This window comes from Bombyx mandarina, chromosome 21 (genome assembly GCF_030267445.1).
Source record: "Bombyx mandarina strain Sakado chromosome 21, ASM3026744v2".
Taxonomy (NCBI): domain Eukaryota; kingdom Metazoa; phylum Arthropoda; class Insecta; order Lepidoptera; family Bombycidae; genus Bombyx; species Bombyx mandarina.
In genome coordinates this window covers 8,430,935-8,449,606 of record NC_143227.1, presented here as the reverse complement: position 1 = coordinate 8,449,606, position 18,672 = coordinate 8,430,935, and the positions used below count along the sequence as shown (strand labels likewise).

The window sequence follows — 18,672 nt, the reverse complement described above, 5'->3', positions numbered from 1 at the left end:
TGACTATCCATTCATCATTAAAATGACAAAAATATCGACCTTAACCTCCAAGAGCTACTGTGTAGTAATATTCCGTAGTAGCAATATTTTCACCAGAACAATCCTCAACGTCATTTGCAAGCTGTGAACGTCCTGTGGACTATGGTATAATGTTTCTGACCGCTTATAAAAAGAACATGCAATTTGATTACTGGTGGTAGAGCATATTATAAGCCCGCACGAGTATATATAATATATCATCAAATTATTTTATCATCATACCTATCATCATCGTGCCTAAATATGCCGTGAAGTGGACATATTTCAGTTTTTACACCAATAAATAGTTATTTAATTTTAAAGTCTTCAAGTATTCTATGTTAATAGGCTACAGCATAAATATCGGTAGAACTTTTATGAGTTTGTTTGGCTCCGATAAATATTATTTCAGTGATTCATGTCGATTCTATCTCTAGTTATATATTTTTGTTAATGGTCACGTTCCAGTTTTACCCATAGAGCTTAGTAATCCAAAAGTACCACCTCTCTATTTAGGCAAGTAGTAAACTAGCGCACTCTCTCGGTTATTTCTCTTACTTCGATGGCTGTCACTTGTATACGCACACATTGATATGTTTGATTGTATTGCTTCATAAACATTTTTCGCCTACGATAGCCATGCAGGAGACAATCTGTGCTACGTTTTTGACAAAATAATTAGTTTTTAAATTCACATATTATGGAGCAGGCCAAATCTAATTCACCCAAACTATTTGTGAGCACCGCAATAGAAAATAAGGATGAAGTGGAAGAGGTACTTTTTAAAATTTCGTATTTTCAACAAAGAAACGTTAAGTCGGCCATGTAAAGCCATAACTTTCATTATTGACACTGGTGGCGCTGTTGTGCAATTAGCGCGAAATTTCAAGTTAACACGAAATTAGTTCCACTTGTTATCATAATGCTTTTTTTCCTTTTCAGAGGTACGAAAGGGCTTACAACTATTTTCAATCTCTTGTAGCGGACTGCACCGAAAAAGAAGCACATGACGCCCTTAATAACGCAGTCTGTAAAAATCATGAGGAAGTTTCAGTTGGCATGCTCATGTCTATACTTACAGAACCGCAGAATGCTACAAAATGTTACAGAGATCTTACACTTATAACCAGAGATGGACTAACGTGTGTGCTTAATAATCTATCCAATTTAATTTTAGAAAGGTACTTAAAGTTTTCGGACACTACAAGGAACCAATTAATGTGGCTAATAAAAGAGATGATTAGAAATGCAGTTACAGGAATAGATAATGTTTGTTGGAATTTAATGCGATACGCATCCGGAGGCGATATAACACCCAAAAATATTATATTAGTAGAATCTCTGTTGGACATGTTTATTGAACATAGAGGTTGGTTGGATAAGTTCCCTGTACTTATATGCATGGTTGTGTATACATACTTAAGACTTGTAGAAGACCATAATATACCCCAATTAATGAACCTAAGACAGAAAGAAGTTAACTTTGTTATCACTCTGATAAGAGAACGTTTTACTGATGTCTTATCTTTGGGAAGAGACTTAGTAAGACTGCTCCAAAATGTTGCTCGCATACCAGAGTTCAATCAGCTTTGGCAGGATATCTTGGTCAATCCCAAATCATTAAGCCCTACATTTACTAATGTGCTACAATTGTTACAAACACGAACATCTAGAAGGTACCTTCAATCAAGATTAACTCCGGACATGGAAAGGAAATTAGTTTTTCTTACTTCACAAGTTCGATTCGGTCATCACAAAAAGTATCAAGAATGGTTCCAGAGACAATATCTTGCCACACCAGAGTCACAATCACTAAGAAGTGATATGATAAGGTTTATTGTTGGAGTAATTCATCCCACTAATGAACTTCTCTGTTCTGATATAATTCCCAGATGGGCAGTGATTGGTTGGCTCCTTACAACTTGTACATCAAATGTAGCTGCATCAAATGCTAAATTGGCCTTGTTTTATGATTGGCTTTTTTATGACCCTGAAAAAGACAACATTATGAATATAGAACCTGCCATCCTTGTCATGCACCATTCAATGAGATCGCATCCAGCAGTGACTGCAACATTATTAGATTTCTTGTGTCGAATCATTCCAAACTTCTACCCACCATATGCAGAGAAAGTTAGACAAGGAATATTCAATTCCCTTCAGCAAATAATTGAGAAAAGGGTTTTGCCAAATTTGCATCCTCTGTTTGACTCTCAAAAGTTGGACCGAGAATTGCGTTCTACTGTAAGAGAAACCTTTAAAGAATTTTGTACGAATGGGAATGGTGAAGGTGTATCTGGCATGCGCGATGAGGGTACTGATGATGCAATACCAAGAGTTGGGTCTGATGAACCAGCATTCTCAGATGATGAAGAAGAGACCATTACACCAACTATAGCAGAAGATACTGATGATGATGATTTACCTTTATCAGAAGTTCGTGCCAGAGAAAGACCTGAACTAGCTGCTGCACTGCCGTTAGTTTTGCGACCACTAGCAGAAACGCTTCTGGATGACCGAACATCATCTTCCGCAACTGCTCTGCTCGATGCATGCGGATCTCCATCGCCAACGCCGAAAGCTCTCGCAGATCTTTTTGCTGCTGCGGTTCAAGAAGCAACACCTCTACGTATAAGCAACAATCCCGCTCCAGCCGAATTAGATAATGCAATAAATTCACCGCTTTTTTCCATGTTCAATTATCTAATAGACTCGAGTAGTGGAGCTGAACATAAACGGAAACTGGTATTAGAAACGTTCAAAGAAATCCACAGTCAAGGTTCTCTGAGATGTGTCGGATTTAGCCTACTGTTTTATTTAAGAGTCTGCTACGAAAGAGATCGTCGTTCAGAACGAGATTCGGCGAAAAGACGTAACGTGAAATTCAAAGCTGACGTTTATATGGACTACTGTAGTTATTTAGAATTAAAATTAGCCGAGAGCTTAGCGGACGATTTCGAAAGGTGCCAAGAATACGACACCAATGTTTTAGTTTGGTTAATACCAGATGTTTATAGAGAGTTCAAAGACCAAGCACAGAATCATATAAGATTATTGCATGCAATCGTATCAACCCTAGATGCGTGTCAACTTCAAAGATTAATCTGTTTGACATTACAAGGAAATTTAATGATGTTCAAATCGGACGATATCACGACAATGTTGTCGACCAGCCTTGGATGGGAGACGTTCGAACAGTATTGTCTGTGGCAACTTTTAACCGCCCACGACATATCCGTTGAGGATGTTTTACCGATCATTCCGAAGTTATCATTCAAAGAGCATTCGGAGGCGCTCACGTCCGTTCTTTTAATGTTGAAGCAGGAAAGACCGACCGCCGATGTCGTAAGACAGTTGTTCTGTAGAACATACGACGAGGAGGATACATCGGTGGTCTCAACGTTGATGTATTGGTGCCAAGATTACGAAGATAAAGTCGGTGATTTAGTCGCGGCATTGTTGAGTACGCGCTATCCGGGTACTAGTCCGAACAAGCGAAAACGTCCAGGGAAACACAGCATGCCACCAAACGCACCGCCGTCTGCTGAGTTGGTATGTATCAAAAAATATGTCTTCAATTAATTTCTTTTATAGTATTTTTTTTTTCTCGTGACAACACTGTATTTCGAGTGTATTTTTTTCTGATTGAGTTTCACTGATAGAAATCGTCATATTATGTCGTTGTACCCCTAGTTGTCGACTTAATCCCAAACAAATATTTAATCCACCTTTTAAAAAGCAAATTCTGAAGCCCTATTTGCTGTAAATATAGTATTTAACTATTTTTATCGCAGTGGCTTTTAAAGACGAAATTTGTAACTCGAAAAAAAAACTGCGATTAGAATTTTTCAATTAAATTTGAAAAGTATTACTGGTGGTAGGGCGTCTTGTGAGCCTACACGCGTAGGTACCACCACCCTTCCTATTTCTGACGAGAAGCAGTAATGCTTTTCGGTTTGAGTAGCCATTGTGCTTTTTTCCCCTACCTAATCGTTGGCAAAAGCAGTGCTTCGCTGAATGTACTACCGGATCGGAATCGCGACCCATTGAGAAACTTAGTGGGTTGCATATATGGGTTGGTTCGCTCGTCGTAATAGACGAATTCGACGAGAACGGTGATCGGTGATCGGTGATCTAAGAGCCTAAAAACACCGAGAGAGAATCTTGAGGATCCGACAAGACACATTTCAGGCGACGACGGCTTTGCGATGCCCCGTCGCCTAGTTCGGCAATGAATATTCAATAATATCCCGTGCATACATTTCGCTGTATCAGAGTTGTTTTCTCTCTCATTTCAAATTAGAACGCATGACTGCTTCGTGACAGAAATAGACTGGGTGTTTGGTACCTTACTCGTGGGTAGCCACCGAAATAATACCTTTTACCCGGTACACGCAAATAAATTACATTTATATTTATTACTGGTTGACCCGGCCGACTTCGTAGTTTTGTATAAAACAAACAAAAGGAATCCGTCCGACGGGGGGCACATCAAGGGAAAAACAAAATTGATATTTTTATTGAATTCCGAGCATTTTCATATTTATCTACATTTTAAACGTTCTCTGGACTTCCACAAATAAATCAAGACCAAAATTAGCCAAATCGGCCTAGCCGTTCTAGAGTTTTAGCGAGACTAACAAACAGCAATTCATTTTTATGTATATAGATTAAGATTATTTATTATTACATTTATTTATTATTACGACACAAATTGATTATTATTACACGATATCATTCGTGCATCGTGGAAAACGTTCGCAAACACGTGTTAAATATATAATTCCTCAGAAAAGTTTGGTACCCGCTATATATCCGTTCGCACACTTGTAATAAGGAATACGAAGCGACCTCTTTAACTGTATCTCGTATATTTGTTAATTGCTTGTCTCATCATTTAACAGGTGCTCAAACATTTGGAGCAGATGAGAATGTGCTGTGTTGAACAAGACGACATGTCGATTTTCAACATGGAATGTATGCAGAAGGCCCTACAACAAGCTCAATCGAATAGTAGCGATAGTTTAAGGGTAAGGAAGTTCATTGTTTTATTAATAAATAATGACGGTATTGTTCACGGTGAACAAAAAAATTACAAGTGTAAGCATTGAGGTCGTTATCGTAACGGTCTATATACAATGTAACCGATTATCATGGTAAAATATGAGTACATTTTATTGGGGCAAGGTTTTGAAATAAAACACCCACATACGAGTACACAGTGCTTAAGCTGATTTTATTTAAAAAAAAAACGTTGACGTGTAATATGTACCCAGAATTAAACGCCTTTTTTTTATCAAGTCGGTTAAAGTACTTGTTGAGAATATCGACTGTCTACTTGACGTTTTCCGGAATAACGCTTCGCCGCACCGCACTGGTGACCTCACGCTCGCGTCGGTACAGTCGTGTGATTTTGTTCTTATCATATAAATAAAAAAACATGTTCTAAATATCTCAAAAATAAACTACATTTATAAATGAGGTTTTCATCGATGTACGGAATAAAGTAAAAAGATAATTCAATACAATAGTATAAGTCTGTCTGATTGAAAAAGTTAGCGAAGAAGATTTGAGAGAAAAAAAACCTAATAGATTTAATCATGCAGCGATAAAGATATCTCAGGTTTATGGACTAATAGTCATGTGATATCTAAGGTTGATTTTAAATAATAAAAACGTTTGTTTGTAATTTTATTTGATAATTTTAATTGTAGTTAATTTACAGAACTACAAAACTTTTTTTTTATTGTTTAGATGAGTGGACGAGCTCACAGCCCACCAGGTGATAAGTAGTTCCCTGTACTAGATCCCATAGACATATACAACGTAAATGCGCCACCCACCTTGAGATATAAGTTCTAAGATCTCAGTATAGTTACATCGACTGCCCCGCCCTTCAAACCGAAACGCATTACTGCTCCACGGCAGAAATAGACAGGGTGGTGGTACCTACCCGTGTAGACTCACAAGAGGTCCAATCACCAGTAATTCTGCTACAATTTCAAATTTCCGCTTTCGACATTTAATTTTAGGATCTACAATAAATTATACAGCCATATTTAATAAAAAAAATTCAAGCAACTAAATTACCGTTTATACTTTCTGAGCTGCACGACAAAATTCAATAGCTGATAGCAAAATGTGGTTACGATACTACATTAAATATTAGTTATTGTTCAGAGGTGTGTGGTATATGGGAAAAATACATTAATTCTGACTTCTAATAATCTTTGTATGTATACGCCAAATAAGATAAAGTACTGTAAAACAGGTATCTCAAAACTGTCACTTTTATTTTGTGAGGTCTAACATTAACATGGTCAATGATCAGAAGATCTCTACTTATTATTTATTTCTTTTATTTTATATCTTCAAAATTCGATCTCTTATTTTAATAAGTATTAATAACTATTTATGCTGACGCGTCATACTTATACATGTATGTTTTTAATTTTCTATGTAGTAATTAGGACCAGAATACGTTTTTTATTTTATTTTATAATTATTTTTATTTTCACTGTTAATTTCAGAGACAATATAGTGAATTATTTTCTTTGGCGTGGGAAGACGAATTACCCATATCTAGACGTGCTAGGAAATTAGTTTCGAATTCAATGCCAATCAACGCGAACTTGCATTCTTCGAATGAGGATAGTGAGGTAAATATTTAACAAGCATTAAAGTTTTGAAGCAATTTTCAATTACAAGCCTCATTATTTAACGTGTACATAATATACATATACAAATATTTGCCGCAAAATCCTGCGAATGTATTATTTTCGTGCAAATTCGAAGCATAGCTTTATTTAAGTTAGGGACAGCTATGTACATAATGAAATTACGTTTTCAATTATTTACAGGAAGAAGAGATTGTGAAGCCGAAACAAGCTAAACGTCGCAAGAAGGCAATTTCGGACAGTGATTGACATATCTTGTACCGTAAATGGACAGTAATCTTGTTGAACGTTAAAGTGCAACTCGGTATATAAACATGATATATTGCGTCTCGCTTGTTGTTACCTTACGAGTTAGGTATCGTTCTAAGAATGGAGCCTAGATTTGATCTTGGTAGTTTGTCACGTTGTACAGCTGCTGTCATTGTTTTCGAGGATAAATTAATTTTCCGGTGTCGTTTTTTTTTTTAAATTAACCTACTTTGTGTTGTGACGGAATAGAACTGTCTTATATAAAATGAATAAAACTATAGTGAAAATAAAACGAATGTACCTAAGAAAATTTGTGTGAATAAAGATAAAAGTGGCCTCCTTCAAATGTAAAAGTTTAATTTGAATGTACATTTAAAATTTGGAGAATAGCAATTTTGTTATGATTGTTGTTCGATGTCTGCGAGTGTACAGAGTGCTTAGTGCGAGTTTCTTAACGTTCTCGATAGCGTAAAAGTTAACCCAGTTTTGTATGCAGTTGGAACAGCGCCCCTAGCGGCAAACGTACGCAAACGATCCCATTCCATACAAATATGAGCTAACTTTTACGCTATCGAGAACGTTAAAAAACTCGCACTAAGCACACGGAACGAGGCAGTTCTAAAACGCACAAGTACATAAATATCAGGGAGTAGTCAATATAAATGATAGATAAATTATCCTATTGATGTACAGTTTTTTTATCTCCATACAATGTTAAACTTATTTTAAGTGTAAGTATGAGACCAAGTGTTTTATTCAAGAGATATATTGTATTAACGCAATTTTCGAAATACATTTTACATAAGGATCAATAAAGTATTTCCCCTTATTTACGTGTTCTTATTTTCTTCTTATAATAATTAATTATATTACTTGACCCCTTTATAATGAATTTTCTATACCTAAAAGATAATAACACAAAAACACTTTTACAGTTAATCTTCAACTTCAAAATCGTGATAATTATCTTTGAAATTAAATTAATCTATTCGTTTTTTTTTCATTGTTACAATTTAGAAGTGTTATATCAACTCTAAGCCTATTAATATTTCTGTCGCTGACGCGTTCACATCCTGTCTGGAGTAAAGTAGTCACCGATTAATAACACAAAAGCGCTACTCACTTTGAATGCTTTTATCTTTAACCACTTCAAAAAAGGAGGAGGTTCTCAATTCGACTATGTTTTTTTTTTGTTTGTTACCTCATAACTTGACTAGGTGAATCGATTTTGATGATTCTTTTTTTATTAGAAAGCTGATGCTTCCCGTGTGGTCCCATTTCAATTTAGTCCAGTTCTGATAATGGTATCCATCAGAAAACCATGTAAGTCTTAAATTTGCATTAAGTATGTGCGCGACAAATAGATGAATAACTCAATATCACGCCAACCGATTTCGATGATTATTGTTTTTAGTGTATATTAATTTGTTTTGGAATATTATTATTTTTCTATTTGAAGTCGGTTATTGTTATAGCATGTCTATTTACAATTATAAAATACCATATTATAATTCTTCTTATCTTATTTACCTACAATGTTAACAGTAATTTGTATGTGTTGAACACACACCAATGAGCATGAATATTACTTCTTCGATTCGATAAAAACTGAGGACAATGTGCAATTATATTACTACAACTATTTAAAAGTGTGTCTATGTGTACCCAAAAAATCAATGATTACATTTATTTACGAAAAAGGAAACCCCTTGATTAAATTTAGATCGTTAATCTCGTTGTGACAGAGGGAGGTGGAGGCGGAGTGGTTTATCAATAAAACTAAATTTTTTCACAGCCAAGTCAATAAATTTCCTTTTTTTATTGTTAGATGGATGGACGAGCTCACGGCCCACCTGGTGTTAAGTGTTTACCGAAGCCCATAGACATCTACAACGTAAATGCGTCACCCACCTTGAGATATAAGTTCTAAGGTCTCAATATAGTCACAACGGCTGCCCCACCCTTCAAACCGAAACGCATTACTGCTACACGGCAGAAATAGGCAGGGTGGTGGTACTCCCGCGCGGACTTACTTTATTACTATACTATACTATATTAATTACTATACTATACTTAAGAGATCCTACCACCAGTAATAAATAGTAATAATGTGTTTTAGGTGCAGACCATTGTTTTTTTTTCAATAGTCGAATATGAGGCCTTTACATTTGGGAGACGGGTTTGATATAACAATGCCGCCCATTTTGGTAAATAAATATTCACTTCGCTTTCAACCGAAAGGCATGATTGCCATGTGGCCAAAATAGGTGGAATGTTAGTACCCACCAAAACCACTCACTGTATTAAGAAATTCGCAAGGCATAATATGAAATCTACGGATTCACCCTCATTAGAAAAATAAGCAATTAAAAATCTTGTTATTCTAAGTATAGTAATAACTATTCGGACAAAAAAATAAAAACGGTAACAACGGTAAAATCAGTAACTAAAAGGGGTAAAATGAAGTACCTACCTAAAACAATGAATATAAGGGGTGGAATAAATATTCAGGTCGTACGTTTGAAGTTCTAGAACAGGAACCATCTTTCATAATTTTGAAGTCGTCGTGGCCTAAAGGATAAGACGTCCGGTGCATTCGTATTTAGCGATGCACCGGTGTTCGAATCCCGAAGGCAGGTACCAATTTTTCTAATGAAATACGTACTTAGCAAATATTCACGATTGACTTCTACGGTGAAGGAATAACATCGTGTAATAAAAATCAAACCCGCAAAATTATAATTTGCGTAATTACTGGTGGCAGGACCTCTTGTGAGTCCGCACGGGTAGGTACCACCGCCCTGCCTATTTCTGCCGTAAAGCAGTAATGCGTTTCGGTTTGAAGGGTGGGGCAGCCGTTGTGACTATATTGAGACCTTAGAACTTATATCTCAAGGTGGGTGGCTCATTTACGTTGTAGATGTCTATGGGCCCCAGTAACCACTTAACACCAGGTGGGCTGTGAGCTCGTCCAACCATCTAAGCAATAAAAAAAAAACTTGCCATTGTTTGTAAATAAACTATTAACGAGACCATATACGTACGTGCGGTCAAAAATGTTTGACTTATAGTTAGTGATTATCGGGTAAGTAATAAAACTAAATCCTATAAAATCAAAACTCTTCATTTAATGCTAAAGAAAAAAAAAAATACAATATAAATGTTTCAGTTCTACATGTAATTGAAATTAAAGGAACATGTCACAGTTACACTATGACTGTTGTTTTAGATTAACAACAAATATAAAATTAGGATTTTTAATATTTTCCTTTTCGCAGAATGAATCAGTCATCTGCCTAGCTATTTTTATTTTTAATATTTCATTTTATTCACCTCTGAAAGTTACTGGCAGGCATAAGTAGAACATTATAATAATATAGTTAAAATTGAACAGCTGTAGGCCCATTTTAGTTTGTTGATAAAGTAATCATTTCAAGCCCCAACTTTGTGGTGGGGTGGTGGCCAAAATATTTTGGAAGGTGCAAATAAATATTTAAAAAAATTATCAATTTACATTTTCTAATCTTAACTTTGTTTATTGGTCAGTCTTAAACTTATTGGTCAGGTAGCTTTTATTTGACAGAATTAAACATAACATGATATAACATACCTATAGCTGTTTTCTTAGCTATTTTCTCTAATAGTTTAAAACACATATCCTCTGATCTCACATTAATATATCACACAGTCTAAGAAACTAACTTAAATTTAACATTAAATGTCTTTTAACAATGGAGGCTAAAAACGTGAACACTTATACTGCATTATATTAAATCCTTCACCTATATTTCTATATCATGATACACATTAATAAAGCAAATAAAATTTACTCAGTAATGGTTTTCGTCTTGCTGTCTGATATTTCAGCAACAAAAAATTTCAAAATTAACATTGATGACATTTTAGCTTAAAACAAAAATTGTATTAAGCACTACAATTTTCCTTGTTTGTACCTTTGACGTGCCTGTGCTTTGCTATATTTGTTTTTTCTTTCTGGTATTACATCTTCTTTTTCTTGAGAACTGTCGTTGTACCCTAAGTTTAAGAAATATTTATTTATTAAGTTTAAATTATTTATTTTATTTATTTATTTATTTATGTACACACAGAAAACAAGACACAGTACAGAGTAATAGGAAAATTATGTACAAAGGCACTGCTTATTTCTTTAAGAAATCTCTTCCAGCAGACCTGCGAGAGGATAATGAGAATAATAATAAAAAGTGATAAGTGTGTGTAGAACAAATAACACATAACTAAAATAACAAATACAACATGAGAATTATAGCACATACACATAGCAAATATTATAAGTAACACAGTAACACTCGTATATGCGAAGAGTATAGAACCATGATCATTCGGTTGATGAGAGATAAAATTGTTTGACCTTGTATTTAAAAACAGAAACAGACTTGCAAAATCGGATGTCAGCCGGCAACGAATTCCACAGTCTGACCGCGTGCACCGTAAAGGAGTGAGAATAGAAATTGGTTTTGTGGGAAGGGAATAACAAAACAGAACGTTGGTTGGACCATCAGGAGAACGAATGAAAGAGAATCGCTCACGTAAATATAAGGGAGAAGTGGGCTTATGTAGGATATTGAATAGGAGACATAATATTCGAGTGTTCCTACGAAGGCGTATAGGGAGCCATTTAAGTTCTTTGCGAAAATGAGAAACATGATCGAATTTTCTGAGATTGTATATAAAACGGATACATAGATTTTGCATCCTCTCAAGCTTGTTTGAGAGCTCCTCAGTGGCATCCAAGTAGCAGGCATCGGCGTAATCAATTATGGGTAGAATGAGAGCTTGGACGAGAGATATTTTTGTATGCTGAGGTAAGAAGCCCTGCAGACATCTCAACGAGTGCAAGGCAAAGTGCACCTTCCTACTAATCTCAGCAACGTGAGAACTCCACGAAAGATGTCGATCTACAATAACACCCAGGTTTTTAACTGAATCGGTTAGAGTTATTTGAGTCCCATCCAAATAAATTGGGGGGAGTATAGGATCGCTGAGTCTACTGCGCAATTGTTTACCCCCTATAATGATAGCCTGTGATTTTCCCGGATTAATGTGCAGACCGTAGGCTTTTGCCCATTCACTGATAGACTTCAGATCACTGTTCATCGCAGCAATAGCCGATTCAACTTCAGGCTCCGAGAAGTGGCGATATAGCTGGAGATCGTCTGCGTAGAGGTAGAATTTAGAAGATATAAGCCTAGTGACAGAGTTTATAAACACAGAAAACAGAAGAGGAGAAAGAACACCACCTTGGGGAACGCCCGCACTGACGTTCTGCCAATCCCAGAAAGTCTCGTCAAGACGGACACATTGCGAGCGCCCCCGAAGGTAACTATCAAACCAGTTAATAGCAGACGAGGAGATATTGTTTGATTTGAGTATTTCGAGCAGAACATCGAAGTCAACAGAGTTAAAAGCGCTGCTGAAATCTAACAACACTAATAAAGTTAGTTGTTTGTTTTCCATGGCCCAGCGAATGTCATCGGTCACTTTTAGAAGAGCTGTAACCGTGCTGTGGCCCTTGCGAAAACCAGATTGGAAGGAGCTAAGAAGATTGTGGGAGAGGAGAAAAGACGACAGCTGACGGTGGACAATGTGCTCAAGGACTTTGGAAAGAAAAGGAAGTATAGATATAGGCCGGAACTGAGATGGCAAAATAGGATTGGGGCTTTTTGGGATAGGAACAACGTAGGCTTGTTTCCAAGAATCAGGAGTTGAATCAGAAGTTGCTAGAGGTAAAGGAAAAATTTAAAATATGGGTAAGTATAGGTGCTACCGTTGGAAGAATTAGGGCAATCATTTTAGAGCATACGTTATCAATTCCAACAGCCGTGGATGAGATGGAGAAAAAGGAATTACGGACATCAGCAACCGAGACTGGACTTAAGTAAAAAATAGGGATCCGGTTTACGGATAGACTAGAAATCTTAAGCAACGTGGCCGTCTTTGACGAATCACTGAGTGACACAGGAGGGAGAGAAAAATGCTTATTGAGGGCGCACAAGTCAGTATCCTTGACAGAAGAGACGGGAGTTTTGCCAATGCCGACAGATTTAAGGAATCTCCAAGTATGAGCAGGGCTGCGATTTTCAAGTGATTTGTGAAAGTAAAGTCTTTTAGCACCTCTGCACAACAAATTAAAAGTACCTTAAATTGAAAATGGAATTATAGTTATTAATGGACAAATAATTTGACACAAATCTTTAAGATAAATCACTGAATAAAAAAAGAAAAGATAAAAAAAAACCTCCTTTTAATTTAAAGTTAATTGTAATAATGAGTACAAATTCACTGTGAAAGTGTTGCTAATCAAATTAACAACATCTAATTATTTGTCCTCAGTTTTTAGATTTAGTATAAAGATTTATTATATAATCAATTTTTCTGATAACATTAATGTAAAGTAAAACAAAAATGAGCTAGGTGGATTTTAGTACAAAACAGTGTTTCTACAGATGTACTGGGTTTTGGGCATCCACAACAGATTACCTTTTGGGTTTATAGACAATTGTTTATATTTCTGGTAATGTGTAGAGCTTTCTGTATATTTATAGTAAAATTACTATGATAGAAAGATTTTTTTGACACTTTTTTGGCTTGTCATGTTTCGTCTTGTCTAACGGAACCCTAATAAAACCAAACTCAAAAAACTAACCAACATTACCTAAGTCAACTGGCGGCTGCAGTGATCTGCCTGCACTCCATGATGACATCATAGTTGTTGTTTTTCCTACAACAAATCCCAATCCTGACAATGCCATTGAAAATGCAACCATGCTGAATGGGTTCTGCAATTAAAAAAAAAAGTGCTGTCAAACAATTAAGGCTTTAATTTTGCTCTATGATTAAGAAGTGGTTCTATTCTTAAGCAGCCTGTGTTCATTTCAGGGTCAAAACATACTTAAAACAGATACACCTAATACCATACTGTACTAGTATAATGATAGATTGATGGATATTTCTATGTTAGTAAGATATCTACACAGGACAGAACTTTTTGACACCCAACACCAACCAACCAGTGAGTTTAATAAAGAACATTGGCTTTCTTAACATTCATTATATTAGTAATTTTGGTCGCCGTTGCCGAAACCGGCTTGGAACCATGATGATGATGATATTAGTAATCTTCATTATTTTCAAAATGATTGAAAATATATCTCTTCTGTTATACTCACAGTTAGTGTAGGATTCGTTGTAAAGCTATAATCAAGTATTACAATCATAATTCCAACTACTAAACCAATGCATGTACAAATCCATACAACATTTTGACTTTCTGAAAAAATAGTAAAGCATAAATTAATTAATAATTATATCCATATTTTTGTTACTTAAACTACAGGTTTTACATCAACTTTGGCATCTAAAGAAACTTATTAACTCCAACCAGATACTTTAAATCTTATACAGATTGTTATTATAGTTGGGTGGACCAACTCAAGGAGGTGGCTGGAGGCCAGATACAGGGAGCGGTACATATGGTGCAGAACCGGACCGAGTGGAGAAGATTGACATACAGTTACGATCCTTGGCATTGAGGGTACAACCAAAAAGAAAGATACAGAATGTTAGTTTGCACAATTCAAAGTCACCTTTTATTCTATTTTCCTGCATTTCTGATAACTCTTTTATGGAGTCTATTAACTTTTGATTCTGTGGGTCAAGTTGTAAAGCATGTGTATATGAGATAATTGCTTCATCATATAAACCACTTGCCGCTTCTACTTCTGCTCTACGAAAATAGCCCTGAAAAAAAAAATTTTGAAATAAGTTTAATTTGCTTATAGTAATCGGCAAACTTCGTGAGCAAATGACCTTGACTGCGCAGAACCGAATTTTAGATCACTTTGGTGGTGAGGGTGAGGCGCGACGGCAGGGGAAATCGTATCGAGCGCGTTATTGGTAGATCAGTCGAACCCTGCGTCCCGCACTGCGCCCTCATTCCGCTTGCTCCCAAAAGTACGCTTGCGTACAGTGGAAAGTCTATCGTTATTAATCGTTAAGTTATTTGTTATAATTGCTTGTGGACTTTGTTGCCATTGCTATTTGTTGAGTGTTTGTTGATTTTTTATAAAACATACACTATGCCGTGACAAACTGGTGTAGTACTTAAAAGAAAGGGTAGAAAATTTGTGTACGACGTATATTGCTTCTTTATAAAACATGGGAAGAATGATATGGAAAAATTAAAACAGACTTCGGAAGCAATAAAAACATTAGTGAGTACTGTTAGGTGCATTATTAACGAAGCTAAAGGCTCTGGCTTGCTCGCCGTGTTTCGGACTCCGGGTAAGAAAAGATCAGGGAAGAAGAAAGTTACCGGAATGGATAGTTTCGTTCAATCTGTAATAAAAAGATGTAATCATAATAACTACATAACAAGCAGCGAAACTCCGTACCGTAGAAAGGCTTCGAAAAATTTAAAGAAGATATAAATTTTAATGGCTCGGAATTAAGCTTACGACGGATTATGAAAGAGCTAGGCTTCAGATGGAAAAAAAGGACAGAAAATAATCGGAAGCTGGTAAATGAAAAAAGTAACATTCGATTACTACGAATCGAATATCTTCAAAAAATAATTAATTATAGACAAAAAAGAAGACCGAATCGACCGAGTTGTAAACTACGCCGATGAGCCCTATGTCGACTCATCACGATGATAGCGACTCGGGTGATGAAAACAGTGATGATGATGATGGTCAAGATTATGATAACGAAAAAAAAATTACAAATACCAGCTTCGCTTCAACTGAACCAAGACCTGGCAACAGCTCTAGTTTTGACTTAATAGAAGGAATATCTATTTTACCCCAAGATTAAATTATTACAATTATTAACCTATATGTTTTGTTGATGTTCTAATAAATATATAAATAAATACATATGTTGATTTTAATAATTTAATAGCATTATGACGCAGAGTAAGTAATGTTTTTGCACGTGAGTGTACCATGCGCAAACTTACCCCCACTACGTCGACAAATGCTCAAGAAGTTTGCCGGTTATTATACTAAATAAATGATTATCCCGTTATCAATACTAAACAATTGTTTCGGTGAAAGTTATACATGTGAAATTTTTTTTATCATCATATTATCTTAAAAACATTCATGACAGTAGAAGAATAAATTACATTGTAAAGGTCTTGCAAAACTTTCAAATTCAAAATTACCTTTGCCCATTGAGGTTGCAATCTAACTGTTTCATTTGCATCTTGTAATGAAAGATAATGTTGGTCGAGTTTCAGAAAGGCGAATGACCTGTTGCTGTGCAAAATATAGTTGTTTGGATCCATTTTGATAGCTTGTGTATAATGTAAAACAGCTTCGATGAATTTTCCATCTTTGACGCATTCGTTTCCTTTTATTTTTAATTCCTCCACTGTCGTCGGTTTCTTGGCTTCATCCATGATGGTATTTTTTTAACAAGCAAAAAGTTTATGATGAGACAATTTAATTGTTGTTTTTTAAACCACTTTATAATTACATAAATATTAAACTATATTATCGGAGCATCAATCTGACATTTTTAATGATAGTGAATATGAACAAATTTAATAAATAAAGCACTATTCAGATTAAGCAGTCATTGGCAGTACTAGTTATTTCCAAGGAATTGTTATACTTTTTGGTGTATATCTGAGCTTATTTACTGTTATAATATGTACATTACTACAACTCTTATTAGTATTACATACTTAATGATATTAATTATTATTATTGGATAAAATTCAACATTTTAGTAGTAGTATTAGTAGTAGTTTTATTTATCCAAATGGAAAGGCAAAGGTGTCGTACCATACAGCCTAATCTTTTATACATATTTTTTTATTTTATGAAATATGATACTATGAAATGAAATGAAGTTGATTAATAATATGAAACATGACATGATATGAATTGAAATGAGATGAAATGATATAATATGGGATACTTTTATGCAAAATGATAATATGAAGTGAAATGAAATGAAGATGATTAATTTGAGACATCAATCAACTGAGATGAAATTAAATGAAATGAATTGAGATGATATGGGATGAAATATAATCTCAGTAAAATGGTGGTCATGTACTGAGATTTTTTCAGTGGACTTTTTGGAGGATCCCGAGAAGTTACATCCAGCGGCTTTGTTTCATTTTCCCACATTTGTGCACTGTCACAGATATTAAACAGTTAATAAACCACCGTTATTACACATTTAAACCTGAAGAAACACTAAATAGACAAAATAAAACAAATCACACAACTTCACTCCTCGCGTTCCCGCCAAAAAGTCTCAACATTTTAGTTCTCGAATATATTAAGATTATTAAGTGTATAATCTATGATCCCGTACAATCAACGTACAATCATAGATACATATCTATAATTTTTTTAAAGGATATTATGACCTGGTAACTAAGCCCTTTACGTCATGCCTTATTTTAATTTATATTCAAGTATATTTATCAAAGGCCGTCAAACATTCATTCGCAAACCTAGCGGCTGTGCAAATGGATTCGCATACTCAATTTGCGAACCCGTTTGCGCTTCCTCCTACACTTGTTTACGAATATCTCACGAATTTCTCCTCCTTTTTAATTCGTCAATAGAACATTGAAGAGAAAAAGAGTTTTGAAATATTTCCCAGACATCATTAACAGCCATGCAGTTTTTATGGGATTTCTTTTGATGAAGATACGCTACACAGTAGACGTCACGAATTATGAAAATGGCGATACGTCCGTTACTTTCGCAATCGTCGGCGCAACTGGGCAAACGAATGTGTGGGAGACTACGCGAAGGTTTGCGGTTCGTTCGCTTTGATGTCTGTTAAAAAACCGACACAGCTTGGAAAACCACGAATGCAGCGAAAACTTTGCATAATCATTTGCAAATGTCGTCCCACACTTCCGGGTTTGCGTATTCGTGCGCATGTGAGTGACCGGTATTAGAATAGTAATAGTTGTCTGATCTGTGAAAAGACAAATTAGACAAAATGGCACAATATGCTGGATCAGAGTATTTATAGTTTGAGTTCTATTAAACTAATGAAATATTCAGTGAATTCGCAAATAAAATCAGAAAATTTTATTCTTTTTCTTGGAAGATAAAATGTATGGGTTAAGCTCTTGCATATTTTTTGGGACAAGTAAAAACCAAAGTGTCCCTGAATGAATTGTCAGATGTAAGTCTGATTTAGGAATGTCGTGCAAAATTAAATTGATATTTTATTTCGATTCTGGTATAACAACAATAAGATTTGTTAATTTTGTTTTGTAATAAAGAAAATTTTAATGTATTAAATTGCAAAGAATGCACATCAATCTTTCCAAAGTATGCATTAAATTGATTTGAAAATTCTAATCTGCTATTCTTAATTTATCTAAATAAAGGATAGAGACTCGTTTCAAAAGAAAGAATCTGCATTGAACTCTAAAGAATAAAGAATAAATCGGATTGAGAGATCGATTTCTAAAAATATTTCTACCTTCAAGCTGTTGAATTTCTATTTTTGGTATATGGATATCTGGAGAATGGAAGCCCGATATACGATTTATTAAGACAATTAACAGAACTGTGAATTAATGAAGAAATGAAGTATTCTTATCGTAACACAACTTTCAAAAACAAAAATTTTCTTGGTTAATTTTATCCGTTGACATTCCTTCAGAACTGAATGAATGCATTTATTGAATTTGTGAATATATTTT

At 35.1% G+C, this 18,672-nt stretch overlaps 2 protein-coding genes across 3 annotated transcripts; one reads left to right on the top strand and one right to left on the bottom strand.

Annotated features, from left to right (window-relative positions):
• Window positions 1-574: 574 nt before the first annotated feature.
• IntS3 (integrator complex subunit 3) lies at window positions 575-7,773 on the top strand. Of its 2 annotated transcripts, XM_028170734.2 has the most exons (5): window positions 575-793; window positions 961-3,570; window positions 4,923-5,048; window positions 6,549-6,677; window positions 6,879-7,773. In XM_028170734.2, exons 1-5 carry the CDS (start codon window positions 719-721, stop codon window positions 6,942-6,944), a joined length of 3,006 nt encoding a protein of 1,001 aa, XP_028026535.2. In that variant the 5' UTR covers window positions 575-718; the 3' UTR covers window positions 6,945-7,773. The 2 variants fall into 2 exon arrangements, with proteins under 2 accessions (XP_028026535.2, XP_028026536.2); XM_028170735.2 differs by lacking the exon at window positions 6,549-6,677.
• A 2,279-nt stretch (window positions 7,774-10,052) lies between these two features.
• On the bottom strand, window positions 10,053-17,319 carry LOC114240278 (stress-induced-phosphoprotein 1). Its single transcript, XM_028170747.2, has 5 exons — window positions 16,150-17,319; window positions 14,570-14,723; window positions 14,153-14,253; window positions 13,639-13,762; window positions 10,053-10,979 (listed from the first exon to the last, which is right to left on the bottom strand). Exons 1-5 carry the CDS (start codon window positions 16,384-16,386, stop codon window positions 10,876-10,878), a joined length of 720 nt encoding a protein of 239 aa, XP_028026548.2. The 5' UTR covers window positions 16,387-17,319; the 3' UTR covers window positions 10,053-10,875.
• Window positions 17,320-18,672: the final 1,353 nt, after the last annotated feature.